At 38.7% G+C, this 14,794-nt stretch overlaps 2 protein-coding genes across 9 annotated transcripts in view; one reads left to right on the top strand and one right to left on the bottom strand.

Moving 5' to 3' along the window:
- The window catches only part of LOC106782300 (uncharacterized), a 246,797-nt gene that overhangs the window by 82,701 nt on the left and 149,302 nt on the right, over positions 1-14,794 (bottom strand). For all 4 annotated transcript variants that reach the window (XR_011430001.1, XR_011430003.1, XR_011430002.1 and 1 more), the window contains one exon: positions 621-704. The gene's annotated coding sequence lies outside the window, so the exon portion shown is untranslated. The remainder of the gene's footprint in view (positions 1-620; positions 705-14,794) is intronic.
- Positions 1-14,794, top strand: part of TSBP1 (testis expressed basic protein 1) — a 73,170-nt gene that overhangs the window by 31,916 nt on the left and 26,460 nt on the right. For all 5 annotated transcript variants that reach the window (XM_023624679.2, XM_070245378.1, XM_070245377.1 and 2 more), the window contains 11 exons: positions 1,459-1,479; positions 2,229-2,249; positions 2,836-2,856; positions 3,445-3,465; positions 6,133-6,153; positions 6,697-6,717; positions 8,678-8,698; positions 9,296-9,313; positions 10,948-10,971; positions 11,453-11,473; positions 12,080-12,100. In XM_023624679.2, coding sequence (XP_023480447.2) covers positions 1,459-1,479; positions 2,229-2,249; positions 2,836-2,856; positions 3,445-3,465; positions 6,133-6,153; positions 6,697-6,717; positions 8,678-8,698; positions 9,296-9,313; positions 10,948-10,971; positions 11,453-11,473; positions 12,080-12,100 — 231 coding nt within the window. The remainder of the gene's footprint in view (positions 1-1,458; positions 1,480-2,228; positions 2,250-2,835; positions 2,857-3,444; positions 3,466-6,132; positions 6,154-6,696; positions 6,718-8,677; positions 8,699-9,295; positions 9,314-10,947; positions 10,972-11,452; positions 11,474-12,079; positions 12,101-14,794) is intronic.

Below are 14,794 nucleotides of genomic sequence, written 5' to 3'. Positions count from 1 at the left end.
GGGAAGGTATCTTGCTAAAAATTCCAGTAACATTCAGAGGAAGAGGGAAGTGAGTCCCAGCTCACTGACTGAGGGTCCCCAGTCTATCACTGATGGTTGTGTGGAATATATATGTCCTGCTATGAACAAAGAATAAGTCTGGAAGAAGTGTCCACTTAGCATTTTAAATGACATTACAACAAATATCTCCAGCAGAAGGGAGGGAATAAGGAGTGGGGGATGAATAAGAGGCAGCTGATTTAGAAAAGAAAAAAATGGTAAGTGGAAACAGTGACATATAAAGGCTCTGAGATTTTACCAGTCCTTTATGTGCTTGCTGTTTAAAGTGGGTCCAAGGACCTGCGTCAGCATCACCTTGGAGTTTGGTAGAAATGCGGAATCTCAGCCTAATGCAAATCCCCAGAGCTTATAAATCAGAATCTGCATTTTAGCAAGATTTCCAGGTGGTTGATGTGCACTTTAAAGTTCAGAAGCATTGCCCTGCAGGATTTCAATCCTCTGCACTTGGGGAGAAAAAAGATTGAATGTGCTTGATCTAAGTTTATCCAGCTCCTCCATCCCTGCAGATTCTCTACATGAAGAGTAGCCTTAAAGCCAATGACAAGAAAGATTAAACTCACCGAGGTTTAATTCATTTCTTAACACATTTCTAGCCATCAGTCCTGAGGATGTTCAGAGCTTGAGCTCCTGGGGTAGGGTCAACCCTGAAGAAAACAGGAAGAAGAATGATTTGAGGGTTAGGGCTCATAGAAAATCATACCCTGTATCTACTCCTTCTGGAGCATTTATACACATGAAACTTGACGAAAACAATCAAAAGTCAAACTTCAAGAGTAAATGCTGGGGAGGTGTTGCAAAAGCTCATGTAGCTTAAGAGGTATAGAGGGGTGTGTGATGTGTGTGTGTGTGTTTGTAAAGAAGGAGAAGGCTGTTATTGCCAAGTATGTGGCTCTAGTGCCTCAATTCCTTTATCCACTGACTGTACCTGTGAATGTCTTGAGTCTATCTAGCAGTTTCTGTTCTCTCTTATACTAAGATATTGCAGACCAAGTTACTCAGTTGAATAAGGAAGCCAAGGCCACCCACAGGAGACAGAAATTTGCACTGCCTCCTTCAAAGGTAAGGCTACAGACTAGCTAAACAGGCTCAAATTAGCCCAGGTGGGAGAAGGGCAACGGCCTGTATAATCTACTGAGATACAAATAAGATACTCATCAGGGAAGGAACCCTGACCACTGCATCCCCACAGCTCCAGCTGTCAGATCTCAGCTAGTTACTAGGGTCCCCCAAGGTAAGGAATGAAGTATAAACTTTATTTGCTCCTCCATTGAAGTGGAAATTTTGCTCCTGGTGTCTACATTTCTGATGTTTTCCCAGAAATAATTTCAATGCAAAGTGTATTTTCCTATGCCAAAGAAGCACTCTAATTAGTTCTGTCTTGTTTTTCCCATATTTTAGCTGGAGCTATTGGACCCATAAGTGAGTTCCTTTTCTGTTCCCTAATTCTGAAACTCTTTGGTCTTCCGTGGTATCTGGAACCCTCTCCTCACCCTATCTGTTTCCATTTCTATACCTGTAGGCTTTCCCACTCATGCTTCTTTATTGCATTTGAATCTCCTGACATCTCCTGATGCCCAAGCCATTAGAAAAAAAAATGCCCTGAATTGTTCACTGAGTATAAGACAAGGGGAAGCCAAATAACTCATATTTAAAATAATGACCAGAAAAAAATTCTCTGAATTATGATAAAAATAATCAAAACAATTATTTGTGGGCTTTTCCTGAACTGGGGAAGAGCTATAAGAAGAACAGGAGAAGGCAAAAAGAATAAGCATGATAAAGACAAAGGAAGAGGTGGTGATGAAAAAAGATAAAGGAACGAACATCTCACCTACCCCTAAAGAGTTTCAATGCTCTGAGACAGCTAAGGGGTAGACAGGAAAAGGAGGGAAAGAGAGGAGGGGTGGCAGCAAAGGAGAAGACCCCACAAGCTTCAGCCCAAGTTCTATATGTTCCCCTGTGCTGTGGATTTCTCATTTAAGATGAATGCTGAATGACTTGATCTGGTGGGAGGGTGAGGGGCTTCCATGCTAAAATTACCTACAGACCTGCAGTAGTAGTTCTACCTCTGGTTGAGTTGCTTCACGGTTTCTTTAGACATAATATTGGTGGTATGAGAATTCTGTTAATATCAAACCACACTGATTTCCCTCCTCTTTGTATTTCAGTGCAATTCACAGCACCTATTCGTAAGTATTAAGTTTGTTTCTCTACTCTGGTTCCCTTGATATCTGACCTACAAGGTCTTGAGGCCTGAGCTCCCCTGTTTTCTTGAGGCCACACATCTTGACACCCCTAGCATTCCTATTACACAGTTTCCAAAGAAGTTCTGCATGAGGTATAGAGACTGCAAATTCCGTGGGCTAAGATAAGAAAATAGAAAAGAAAGGGCCCTTTTAGTAGCAGTCATAATGCCCTGTCAGCGAGGGAAGGTTCACTTTTCTAATAAACAATAAATCCCAAGGGAATCAGAAAAACAAAAGAAAAATGTAAGAAAAAAAATAGAGACATTACAAATTAGTATGGATTGAGTCTTTCCCAATTCTCTAAAGGTTTTCAATCATCACTGAAAATAAGGGGAGGCCTCCATTCCTGTAAGTCCCCTATATTGTGCAACAAGGAGCCTACCATAGGACTGCTATACAGGGAACGCTTGATCTTCTTAGGGTTCCCATTTATGATACTCCCCTAGAGTGAATGTTGAGCAATGATGAGTATTCTCGTCACAGTGGTGAAGTATACTGATCTCTCTCTCTCTCTCAATCTGTTTCTCAGCTGGAGCTACTGGACCTATCAGTAAGTTTGCTGATTTTCTACTGTGGAGCATTTCAATTTCCCTGGATTCTATGTTGGGATTTCAGGAGTTTAGGGTCCACATTTTCTTGGCCTTTTGGTTTTCTTCTACCGAGCATTTCAGTAAGTCATTAATGATCCTGTGAATGTACATTCTACTGATAAACACAAACTACACAGTGGAAGACAAACTCTTGTAGGTTACCAATGGCTTATCAACATCACACAAAGGGCTTCTGAAAACAGTAAGTGGAAAGAAGTGAAATAATGAGAGAAAGAAAGAAAAGAAAGTTTAAGTGGGAAGGATTTTTCAAATCCTCTACAGGGGTTTAAATGGATCAAAGGAGTGACCTCTACTTAGTACTTTTGCTACTTACCCTCTTGGTGGATCCATTAGATGAGCAGGCCCTTATATGTAGTAGATTGTTTTAACATCCCAGCAAGAAAGTCAATTGTAGCTGACTCCAAGTTTAGTGGTACAGATTCTTACTGGGAAAAGCATATAAATGAGAACTATGGTCTCCAGAGTCTGAAAGCACCTACTGATTTCTTTTACTTCTTTTCTCATTTCTTTCTTTCTTTCTTTTTTAGAGCTTTCTCAGAAAACCATTGGTAAGTCAGCTGAGTCTCAATTATAATGCCTTATGGTCCTTTACAATGCTTACAACATCAATCTAGTTTTATTTCAATGATTTGTGCCCACAGACTCATGGATCAAGTGTTTCCACTGCCTCATTATCCCATCCAGAATTCCCAGAAGTTGGGTTCACCAAGGTTTTGCAATAAAAAAATATTAACTATGAAGCTGAAATATAAAGTGAAAAAAATGCCCCCCCTCCTCCACCCAAGGATGGTCCTTTCTGAGCTGTTCCCACTTATATATATAATCTAGCTCTTTAGAACCAATATATAATAAAGATTTAAAGCACAGAACCTAAACTTCTTGGTTTCTGTGCAAATAATCTTTCATTATTAGATTATCTTCATTGGGTAAAATAATCCAAATTTTAAGTTTATTTTCATTTCTAATTGCTCTGGAAAATTCTCTCTAGGACAGTTATGTTCCATTTTAGCCAACTTTTAGCAACTTGCCCTATTGCGTTTTTCCACGGAAATAACATAAATAACGGCTAGGTTCCAAGATACAACTGTCCGTAATTACATCTTCATAAACTAAGAGCAAGTAGTTACAGCTCACACATTGGGTTATAGTATTCCTAACAAAAATTAAGAATTTTTTAAATTATAAACTATAGAAATATGAGTTGATGTTCCCCTATATTCATCTGACAGAATGAATTTATACCTAGTCACATTCTTTGAGTGATTCCTATAATGTCTTACAGTTTTTCTAATTTTCACATGCATTATTTTGTTGGATCTACACAAAATTCCAATGGTAGTGGGTAAAGCAGGTACTATACTCATCTTTAGAGATGAAGAAACTGAGGCTCAGGAGTCATTTCTCAGAAAAATAAGGAGGGTTTTATTAGTTAATAATGAAGTTAGGACTGAAGTTTTGCTGACTCTTAGTTGAGTTCTTTCTGCTAACATTTTGGTTCTTATAATGGGTTATTAGCAACGAATAAAATGAGATTCTAATGCTATAAGTCAGAGGGAAAAAAGGCCTTTGGGGAGAGGAAGTAAGAGAAAATGCAATACAAAGAGTAAAAGAGAGAGAAGGAAGATATAAGTTAAGGAGAGAAAAACAGAGGAAAATAAAAAGAGAACAAAAGTAGGAAGAAAATTGGAAGGAGAAAGAGTAAGTGAAATGGCAGATTAGAGAAGAAAGAAGAATAAATGAATGTAACTAAAGCTGATAAAGAGAAGAAAAGGAAGGGTTCAAGGAGTCACAAATTAAGAGTGGGAAAAGGGGAAGAAATATAGGAAAACTGAAAAAACTAAATAAAATTTGAAATGGTCATCTGTCCAAGGATTTAGTGGCTTATACCAAGAGAGCAGGTGTCCTAGGAGTTCTACTTCAGGATCAAGGGCACTTTTTCATAGATACAGTCAAAGCAAATATTAAATTACTTTTGTAAGACACCTAAATTTCTAGCTTGTCTATGGCTCATAGCCCAGGATATACAGAACTGGTAAGGCACCTTCTAGCTTTTTTACACAGAAAAAAAAATTCAAAGTTAAAGGTTTAGGGCTTATGGGTCAGAACTGGGATATTTCCCATCATGAGTGCCATGCAGTCAGGGGCTGTGGAGGAGAAAGATACCACAATGCTGACTGAGAGGAGGGGTGGTCTTTTCAGATTCAATTAACCATGCAGACTCACATGATTATCATAGCCCTCACCTGGCATCAGTCTACTTAGTAGGGCTTAAAGCAGGAAACACAGCTTGCCAGCAGGGCAGTATTAGCCAGCCCTCTTCTGTGGGAGTAGTCCTGGCAGTGGTCTCTGCAGGTGTCCACAGAGCCACCCAGGAACTATTCTCTTCAGCCTCCCATTGGCTGAGGATGGGAGCTGCCCCGGCTTAGGAGCCCCAAGAACCAAAATTTGCTGTAAGAACTCCCTGTATATAACCTGCAGGGATCTCAGAAGGAACATGCCGAAACTATAAACATGGTCACTACACTCAGGGAAGCCAAGCCCATGGCTTTCTAACAGGTATTTATAGTTCTCCCGGTTCAGATGCAGTTTACCAACCAAGGATCATTCTTATGTAAAAGCAGTGTTGCCAAGTAACATAGCAGGTCTACAATCTTTATCAGGTCACCAGAGGATCAGAGCTAAAAAAAACAAGTGAAGGCTAAGTTCTTGTTAAAAACTGAAGGTTTTGTTGACCTCTGCCCATGGGCACTAAAGCTAATCAAAGCAGCAGTTGCAGCTCTGTCTTCCCCAATAAGCTGGAAGCTGTGAGAAGACTGGATCTTTATCTCCTACCCTAATGCCTACCTCTGGAACATAATAGTTGGTCAGAAATAAAGATTTTAGTACAAGGGTGGTCCCGTGAAAAAGCGGTATCTTCCATTGTTACTGAGAAGAAAGGTAAGTATAAAATTTAAACTTCCCCTAATGTCTCCTAGGTTGACAAGGATCCTAGAGAAACCCTCACCTGAGGCTGAAATATTGCAATATAAGCTAAATATCTCTTTTCCTCTGTAGTTAACATAGCTGGATTAGTTCTCCCTAATGATCTCACTACTGATATCACTTCCTCTCCTCTACTCTACCTCGCAAAGCCCCACCCCTAAAATAAAATTAAAGAAAAATTTGTTCTTCATCTGAACACCCATACTAATATGCCAATTTGGATTTATTTTTAGTGCAAACTCCAGGACCTATTGGTAAGTTGCCTGTATATATATATATATATATCTCAACTCTTATATACTCAAATTCATAATAAATAGTATAACATTTTTCTTACAGTGACTATAGTGGTTTGTCAATAATCATTAGAAGAACATCCCAAAGTAAAGATGCAACAGAGAGAATCTGGGGAAGGATATAAGAAACGAGGAAGAAGACAAAACAAAGATAGCTGAGAGAGTGAAACAAAAGTGAGATGAGGGAAGAAAAGACAGAGGAAGATGGAGAGAAAGGAACACATTTAAAATTTCACCTCAAGCACCTATAGTGAGAGGCAAGAATAAAGTGGTTATCCTTCCAACTAAAACAGGGTTACAAGTCTCCTAGAGGAAGATCTGATTCTTATGGAGAATTTATACTGTCCAGCAGCAGTGCAATAAAAAGTATTTAATCCTGAAAACTGGAATTTAGTAATTCCTGGGAAACCATTTTCACTGGTCTCCTTTGGAAATCATCAATGGTACATGTGTTTTTCATGTTCAACAACCACAATAATTTATGTTTGTTTTTATTTTTAGTACAATATACTGGACCCAGTGGTAAGTCCCTTATCTGGTTCTTTCCCCTGGTATTCTTTGATCTTCTACAGTGTCTAGAGAGCCTATTCCCTGTCCTAAATGTATCTATTGCCATAAGAACAATGGTTTTAGACATCTTTTCATGCTTCCCAGTTTCCACTTGCTGAGAATTCTCCAGGATTATTTTTTTTAAAGAAAAAGAATAAGAAAATTCCCCCAGATATGGTCCTGATGGCTTCTATAACAATATTGGACTTTCTAAAGTAACAAAGAAAGAATAAAAGCAGTTTTCCAGTTCTGAAGTGCTTTGTAGTTTATAAAGGGTCTGCTCAAAGATAATGGAACTAACATATAGAAAATGAAAAAAGGAAGGCAAATTTAAAAACTAAATGTAAAAGAGAGAAAATAAATCAAATTTAAATAGACTGAGGTCTCAACAATCTTCTTCCCAGTTTCCTGGGGGAAGTCTACCAAGGCATACTACTCAGGATCCAGTCTACCCGGAGTTCCTCAGTCTTCTCTCTCAACTCTCAAGGCCATTCTCTTTCCTCATGTCCTCTCCTGCCCCCTTGCCCCAAACACCCCTCAACACAAACACACACACACATACACACACACACGCACACACACACACAGAGCTTCAGGGAACAGGATATGACAGTAGTTGGGCTGCAATTACAGGAATTGGCAGAAGCATCAGGCAACTACAAACCGTAAGGGGGAGAGAGTGAAGGGAGAGCTCATACTGTGACTAGGTAGGGCAAAGCTAGTGTCAAAACCAACTGTAGGTCACAGGAAATTCTGAATCTGGAAATTAAGTGATAGCGTTCCAAAGTTTAAGCCAAACAGGAGGAAATTATCAGAAGGCAAGTCAGGTGTACTCAAACATTCCTTCAACTAGCTGAATTCCTACTATGTATCAGAAACTGAGCTGAGCACTGGGGATAAATTCATGAATAAGAAAGAGAAGATGTATTTGGTCTCTGGTGGTGTGGAGTTTACAGTCCTACAAAATGTCTTGGGAAAAGGATCTCAAAATGTGAAGAGGGCAGGCAATCTCCCACACAATCATACTATGACCACTAAAACTGGATGTTGCCTGCCCTAAATGCTGGTTCTAAATACCCTTCTTATTGTGGATGAATATGAGCCATTATTTTATCGACTACTCCTCTAAATCAGGGTGGCCTTTCTCAGCAATCTTGATTATCACCAAGACTTACAGCCTTGGAAGTTCTCCTAATTCTTATAAGGGAAAATATGTAAGCCAGCTTACCTCAGAGGATCTCACTGTGGCTAAAGGAAGGGTCTCATCTGGCCCAAAATGCCCTAATAGCCACCATATGCCAGACAATCTATATGGGTACTTGGATTCCCTTTCCCTTCTTTTCTTCCCTGCTTACCTCCCTCTTTCCTATGTGTAAAGGTTTTAAAAATATAATAATGGATAAATGAAAATTATATTGCTACATTTATTCCTTCCTAGCTTTCCCCAAAATTACCAGTGATTTGGAAAGTGTGCAAAATGCACTGATTAATTTTTTTAAATTAACAATAACAAGGCTCCAAATGAGACTAGTAAAGAAGAGTGGGAAGAAAACTTTTGAAATCAATTGAAAGGTCAGGTAGGAAAGATTAGTGAAAATGAGAAAGACTAAAGTACACAGAAGTCCAAGTTTAAGATATTATGAACCTATAGAAGTGTTTCAAGCATTTACCATCCCTGAAAGGAATGGAAAGGTTGGATGAAGCCTCACCTTATGGCCCCTCTCCTGCCCCAGACCAGCAGAAACAAGCCTGAGGATGCGAAGCACAAGGGTAGGTGCTTAAGCCCAGACACTGCACTGAGCTAACAGGCAGGTTTTAGAGCTCCCTGCATCTTCTCTGAAGTTACCCTTTTTAAGCCCACCATGAGAGAACTGAGTTCTCTTGGTTCTACACACGCTGATTTCTCCTTTTTTTCCCTCCACTTTTCCACCAGCTGAAACTTCAGAAATGACCAGTAAGTTCCATGCCTGTTACGTTATTAGTTGCCTTCGGCTTCCTACATGATCTCAAATCCTTTGTTTCTGTCTTGTAGGTATAGAAATTCATGTTTCTCTGTCTGCTTCTTATTCTACTATCTAGCTGCCCCCAAGGAGTAAATGAATTGAGGGGAATACAAACCCCACTTAATAACCCAAAATGTAAAAATCAGAGGAAACTATCTGAAGTTTATTGTGACTTGCCAACAAGGGAGGGAGGATATTTGTATTAATGAATGAAAGCTTGCACATGATGGCAGAAATAGGGAGAAGAAAGGTGAAGGCAACACAGTTTACACTACCAGCCCCCTGTAGGATTTTAAGCAGCTACCAGTCACTGCCAAAAGGGAAGAGAGAAATCATCTCCCTTTCCTGCAGCCTCCCAGACTAAGCAGGAGGCAGAATCCCCCAAGGCATGATGGCGGTTGTATTCCCCAGCACAGTGCACTACAATATCTACAATGGTTTCATGCTCCCTCCATTGCCATTTCTGATAATCTCTCACGGAAGAGTAGCAGGAAAACTAGGCCCTCTTTCACCAGACTTCCGCACTGATTTCTCTCTTTGTTTTTCAGCTACAGGATACTCCTCTTGTAAGTTTGACTGTCTCCCTTCATGATGAAACTCAATCGTCTCCAGCAGTGTCTAACAGATCTTCTTGAATCAAAATTTATCCATCCACATTGAGATTGCAATAGCTAAAGCTCCTATTTCCTTGAACTGTTATTTTTCCATTACTCAAAATTCCACTGGGTTATTAATAAGTTTCTAGAATGTTCACCGAGTCATTTAAAAATTAAAGAGCACAGAAAAACTTTCTCCATGGTTTTAAAGATTGCCAATTAGGGTCTTTCCATACAGAAGGGAACAAAATGAGTGGGAGAAAAATATATAGATAATATTTTTGTTTTCCACTTGGGTCATCTATACAAGCAGTTAGCAAGTGTTTGTTTCTCTGCTGTGCATTTTCAAAGTCCAGCGATGTCTATTGGAACTAGAGTTCCAGTACAGGAACTTGAATTTTCTTAGCCTTTTGCTTCTCCGTTATCCAGAATTCCACCAGTTGATTATAAATTTTCTGGAAAATTCAAATGCCTCTAACCAGAAAAACTTTTCAAGCAGTTATATCACTAGGAAATTTGCCAAAAGGAAAAAATGAATAGGAGAGTAAACAGGAAGGGAGAAATAAGAAATCTCTCTGCTTGTTTTTCAATGGGATCAACTCTTCACACAATCACTAAGTCTGTGTGTTTATTTGATTCACTGCCACGGGGCTCGACTGATTTCTAGTGGGGTCCAAGAGTCTTTATCTGGCCATACTGGGATGCAAAGGGCTTGAGGTACATCTTGGTCTCTGCTATTTCATTATCAAAACCCATCTGGGTTATTAATGATGTACTGGAAAGTTCTAACACTACTGATTTAACTAAAGATGAAGAAGGGAGAAAAAAAGTTTTGCTTAGTTATAAAGACCACCAATAACAGACTGTCTACAGAAAAGAAAAAAATGATGGGAGAGAAAAAAGGGGATAAGAAATTTCTAAAACAGTTTTTCATTTGTACCTCCTGCCCTACCAGGTCTGTTTTTTCACCTTTGAATTCCAAGATACCTGAGGAAAATTTCCCTGACCTATAGAGATCTTAGGGACTTTAAGTTCCTATTTCCTTGACATCTTGCTTTCACTTTAACAATAATTCTCCAAGGTTTTCAATAATTTTATGGAAAAAATCAAACTCCGCTGACTTACATAAAAAATAAAATACAGAGGGGAAAGTTTTCCAGCAATTAAAAATGATATGTTACAAGGAACTTCACAAATTGAAAAAAAATGAACCTGGAAGAGAGGAAAAAGAGAGAGCAATTTTCTCTGTTCTGCTTTCCAGCTGGATCAATTCCACATGCTTTCAGTAAAGCTTCCCACGTTTCCTTCACTGTGGGGTCCTGTAACCTCTCCTTTCCCTGGCAGTGCTGGGATTTCTGGGCACAGGCTACATACTTCCTTAAGCATTTACCTTCCCATGGTCAAAATTCTATTGTTATTAATGATTTCTTGGAAATCACTAATTGTTCAAATTGTCGTGATTTATATTAAAAGTAAACAAAGACCAAAGGAACATTTCCCTTATCGTTATAATGACCTACCAAGAGGGAACTCTCTAAATAAAAAAGAAAAAAAATAGTGAGAGAGAAAAGGGTTGTAAAGATACTTCTCTGTTTGTCTTTCAGCTGGTCCACCTTCAACGCCTAGAGGTAAGTTCAGTCTTTCTCTACTGTTTCCTGTTGTTGTTATTGTTGTTCTCTACAAGACCTATGGACCTGTCACTGCTCTGCTCTTTTCTAACTCTTATGCAGCAATTTGAGACTCACAGCTCTCAGTTTCCTTTGCCTTCAGCTCATGCAGCTTCTCTCCCTATGAAATAAACTTACATTTACTTGATTTTAAACATATATTTACTTTGCACCTCCTCTGTGATAAGAACTATATAACTGCTTTAATTACATTATCCCATTTAATCCTCAAAGTAATTCCATTGATCTCTTTGTAAGGGCTAGGAAACTGAGACCACATACTTGCCCAAGAATGCATAATCATATAACCATAATTTGAATAAAGAGCTATGTGGCTCTATGAAGCTACCAGGCTTCTCTCCTACACGAATATGCCTTCTTAGAAAGAATCTTGTTCCTTTCAAACAAATATCCACTGATATCTAATCTGGTGTTTTTTTAGGTCTGCCTCTGGCACCCATGAGTAAGTATGACATCTGTTTCTCTACTTTGGTTCTCTTTGGTCTTCAAAGTCTGAAGGACTTTGTTCTGTTAAAGTGATCTGAATTTCTCATTGCTCTCTTGCTTCCTTATTACTCAGCTTTCCCTACATTACAAATAGTTTAAGAAAATACTGATTAAAAGAAGGACTAAGCTAGCATTTGTCCACAAAAACTGAAGAATATTATGAAATAACAGAGGTAGGCAAAATTTTTGAGAGACAGACAAGAAGTCTAAAATGATGTTTAAATGGAGAGAGAGCTTGAGGGCTCCCTCAAAGATTACAGTGCTATCCAAAGGAAACAGAAAGATCCAGTGGTCTTTAGCTGGGACTATACCCAAAGTTGTTCAGGTCCAATAAATGAAGAGGGTCTTTAAGGAAACCGTGCCTTTGACTTCATCATCACATCTTCACTGCTTAATCTTACATCTAAGTTTACATTGCAACTACTCTATAGAGTTGTTTGGGATGCTTTCTTCTTATGCCCACCTAAGTCTTCCCATCACAGACACCAGCAGAATATATTAGATAATACTGTTTTTTCTATTTAAGAAAAATCACATGGATTTCTTTTTGCTTATTTTTTAGTGATTTCACAGAGAACCTCAAGTAAGTTCTTTACTTCTCAGCCTGTATATGTGAGACTTTTTCTGAGCTAAGGTATTTCTAAGGGCACAAAAGCTTGAGACTCGTGTTTCTATATTTGTTTATTTCCACATTACCCAAAAGCTTCTAGGTTAGGACTGCAAGACAAACTTTTTGATTTATAACTGTAGGATTTCCCATTATTTCAGTTCTTAACTCATTTTCCCAGGTAACAGACACCAACAGCAACTCAATATTTAAGCCAGATGAAGCACCAACAATGGTGATATTTAATATAGAATTCATGAAGCCACCTTTCACACTACGTCCCAGTTTTCCCTAATTCAAATCTGGTTCTCATACCTATGTTACAAATGACTTTTATGCAACCCCAATATCCCTTGGGTTCCTCAGATTGAAATTAAATCACATTACTATTAAAACCCAAAATTCCTATCAAGGTAAAAAAATTCAGATGCCTACAGAGCCCAGACAGCTTACATAAATAAGGTTGGGTATACCCCTAGGAACTGTGGAGAATGGGAGGTCATGTACAGTCTAAAGAGGGTGGCTGCTGCTCAGTTCCAGCCAATTTCTCAGGCAAGAATGCAGATCTAGAGTTGCCAAAGCATCTCACTTAATCCAGATTTTAGGTAAAATTTCTCAATTTTTAAACATGACAGACATCTGGATCACTCAGACAGATTGAAAACATGCTTATCTGCCCGCAAAAGTTCCATCTAAACACATTCTGAATATACTTTTTATAATAATAACCTTTTAATAATTTCAATACTATTAGGACACAAGGATTGGTATTTGAGGAGGGAGAATTGAAACCGTTAACACAGAATGAGCTAGTGTCCCTCTGAAGTTCCCATCTACACATCCTTTCTGAATCCTGAGCAAGGAGGCTCATTAGCTAAATATTCTCACTGCACAGATGAAAACACTGAGTCTACAGAGTCAATGATGTAGACCCCAAGGATGAGGCTGGATACGTCAGTTATCCATGTTTGCGCACAGGCCTTATAACTGGAAACGGGGACCAAGGGCCACTTGAGGTCAGCGGAAAGGATTATTGGTTTTGCAGCTAGAAATTATAATCCAGAATCTAAATTGAATGAATAGTGCCCTTTTCAGTAGAGGCATCAGAGAGGATGGGCAGGAAAAAGATGTGAAAATCCAAGACCCAAGGGATTGGGAGGAGGACAAAATGTATGCCAAAGGAACTAGGGAATATGCCACCTTCTTTTTGTCTGGCTTGATCTTGGTTGCTAATTTAACTTTTAATTAAAAATACATATCCAAGCTTAAGCATAAAAACTGTGGAGGGGGATGATTTCCAAGGGGCAGCAACTGAATAGAAATGCATTGTGAGAAGAAGCTAAAGTTAAGTTCTTGGCAGGAAAGGTGAGGGAAGAGGAGAAAAAGAGGTAGCAGCTTCACCTCAGAAATAGAGCTCGAGTTTCAACACCTACTACGAGATGGCAGCCAAAGCCTCAGGACACAGCATGGTGAGAAGTGGAATTGGGCCTCCCCGAGTTAAGCTGGGAGCAGAAAATACACTGCCTGTCCAAGGAGAAGAGCCAAAACATCCTCACCCATTTGCCCCAGCCATGAAAACAAAGTCACCTGCATGGATCCAGACCTAAATCTGCCCAGGGCACAAAGCCCTGCTGGAAGTATGTTATCCATGCAGTGTGGGAATCCAAAGCCAAAAACGTTGAGATCCACTTCAGTGATGGATCTCAGGTAGCTAGGGCAATAGCAACCACGAAACTCCCCACAGTAAGGGATCCACAAAACAGTATTCACAAGATAAAATATCCACAATGGTAACTCCCAAGGAATAAGAGACTACCAAAAAATATGAAATGTATGAGGAAATTCAGCACTTCACAAGCCCCAACAAATTGTAGAATTCCAACTGAGAGAAATATAGCTATAGCAATGTGAAGAGCACTAAAACAAGAAAGTTAAAATCTTCAAAGATATTAATGCGCTTAGCAAACGTATATTTGGTGCCCGTTCCAGGCCAGGCATTAACCTAGGCATTGAGAATATGGCAGTGAAAAAAGACAAAGTTCCTGCACTCAAAGAGTTTACATTTTGAGATAAAACCAAGCAAATAATAGCAAATAAACATATAATAAAAAATAAGACAACTGTTAATATAATAGAAATACAACACACACCTTCTGAACCCATTGGGAAAAATAAAAAGGACAAAGAAAACTTTATTAATCCAAAAGAACACAAGAAAAGAGAAAAAAATGAAAGCAAATAAAAAAGAAATTTTAAAAATTTAGGTGGCAGAAAAAAGTTTAAATATGCCCCTTAACACAGTACTTGAAAATAGTTGAGAATAATTCTTAAATGTTATCAGCATACACACACACAAAAATGGTAATTATGTGAGGAGTTGGAGATGTTGACTAACTTATTGCAGTAATCATTTCATGATACATACATGTATCAGATCATCAAGTTGCATACTTTAAACTTACATATGTTATATGTCATTAATATCTCAATGGAGGTGGGAAAAAAATCAGCGGGACAAAATCAATTTCCCAGAGACAGATCCTTCTTATATGACAAAGTTGATCTCATAACAGATGGGAAATTCAATAAATGGTCTTGGGTCAATTGAGTATCCTTATGTAAAAAAAAAAAAATGTTCTACCTCACTCATTTCCTTAAAAAAAGTCCAGT

Source organism: Equus caballus, chromosome 20 (assembly GCF_041296265.1).
Source record: "Equus caballus isolate H_3958 breed thoroughbred chromosome 20, TB-T2T, whole genome shotgun sequence".
Taxonomy (NCBI): domain Eukaryota; kingdom Metazoa; phylum Chordata; class Mammalia; order Perissodactyla; family Equidae; genus Equus; species Equus caballus.
Note: the sequence above shows the minus strand (reverse complement) of the source record. Positions and strands in the feature narration are given on the sequence as shown.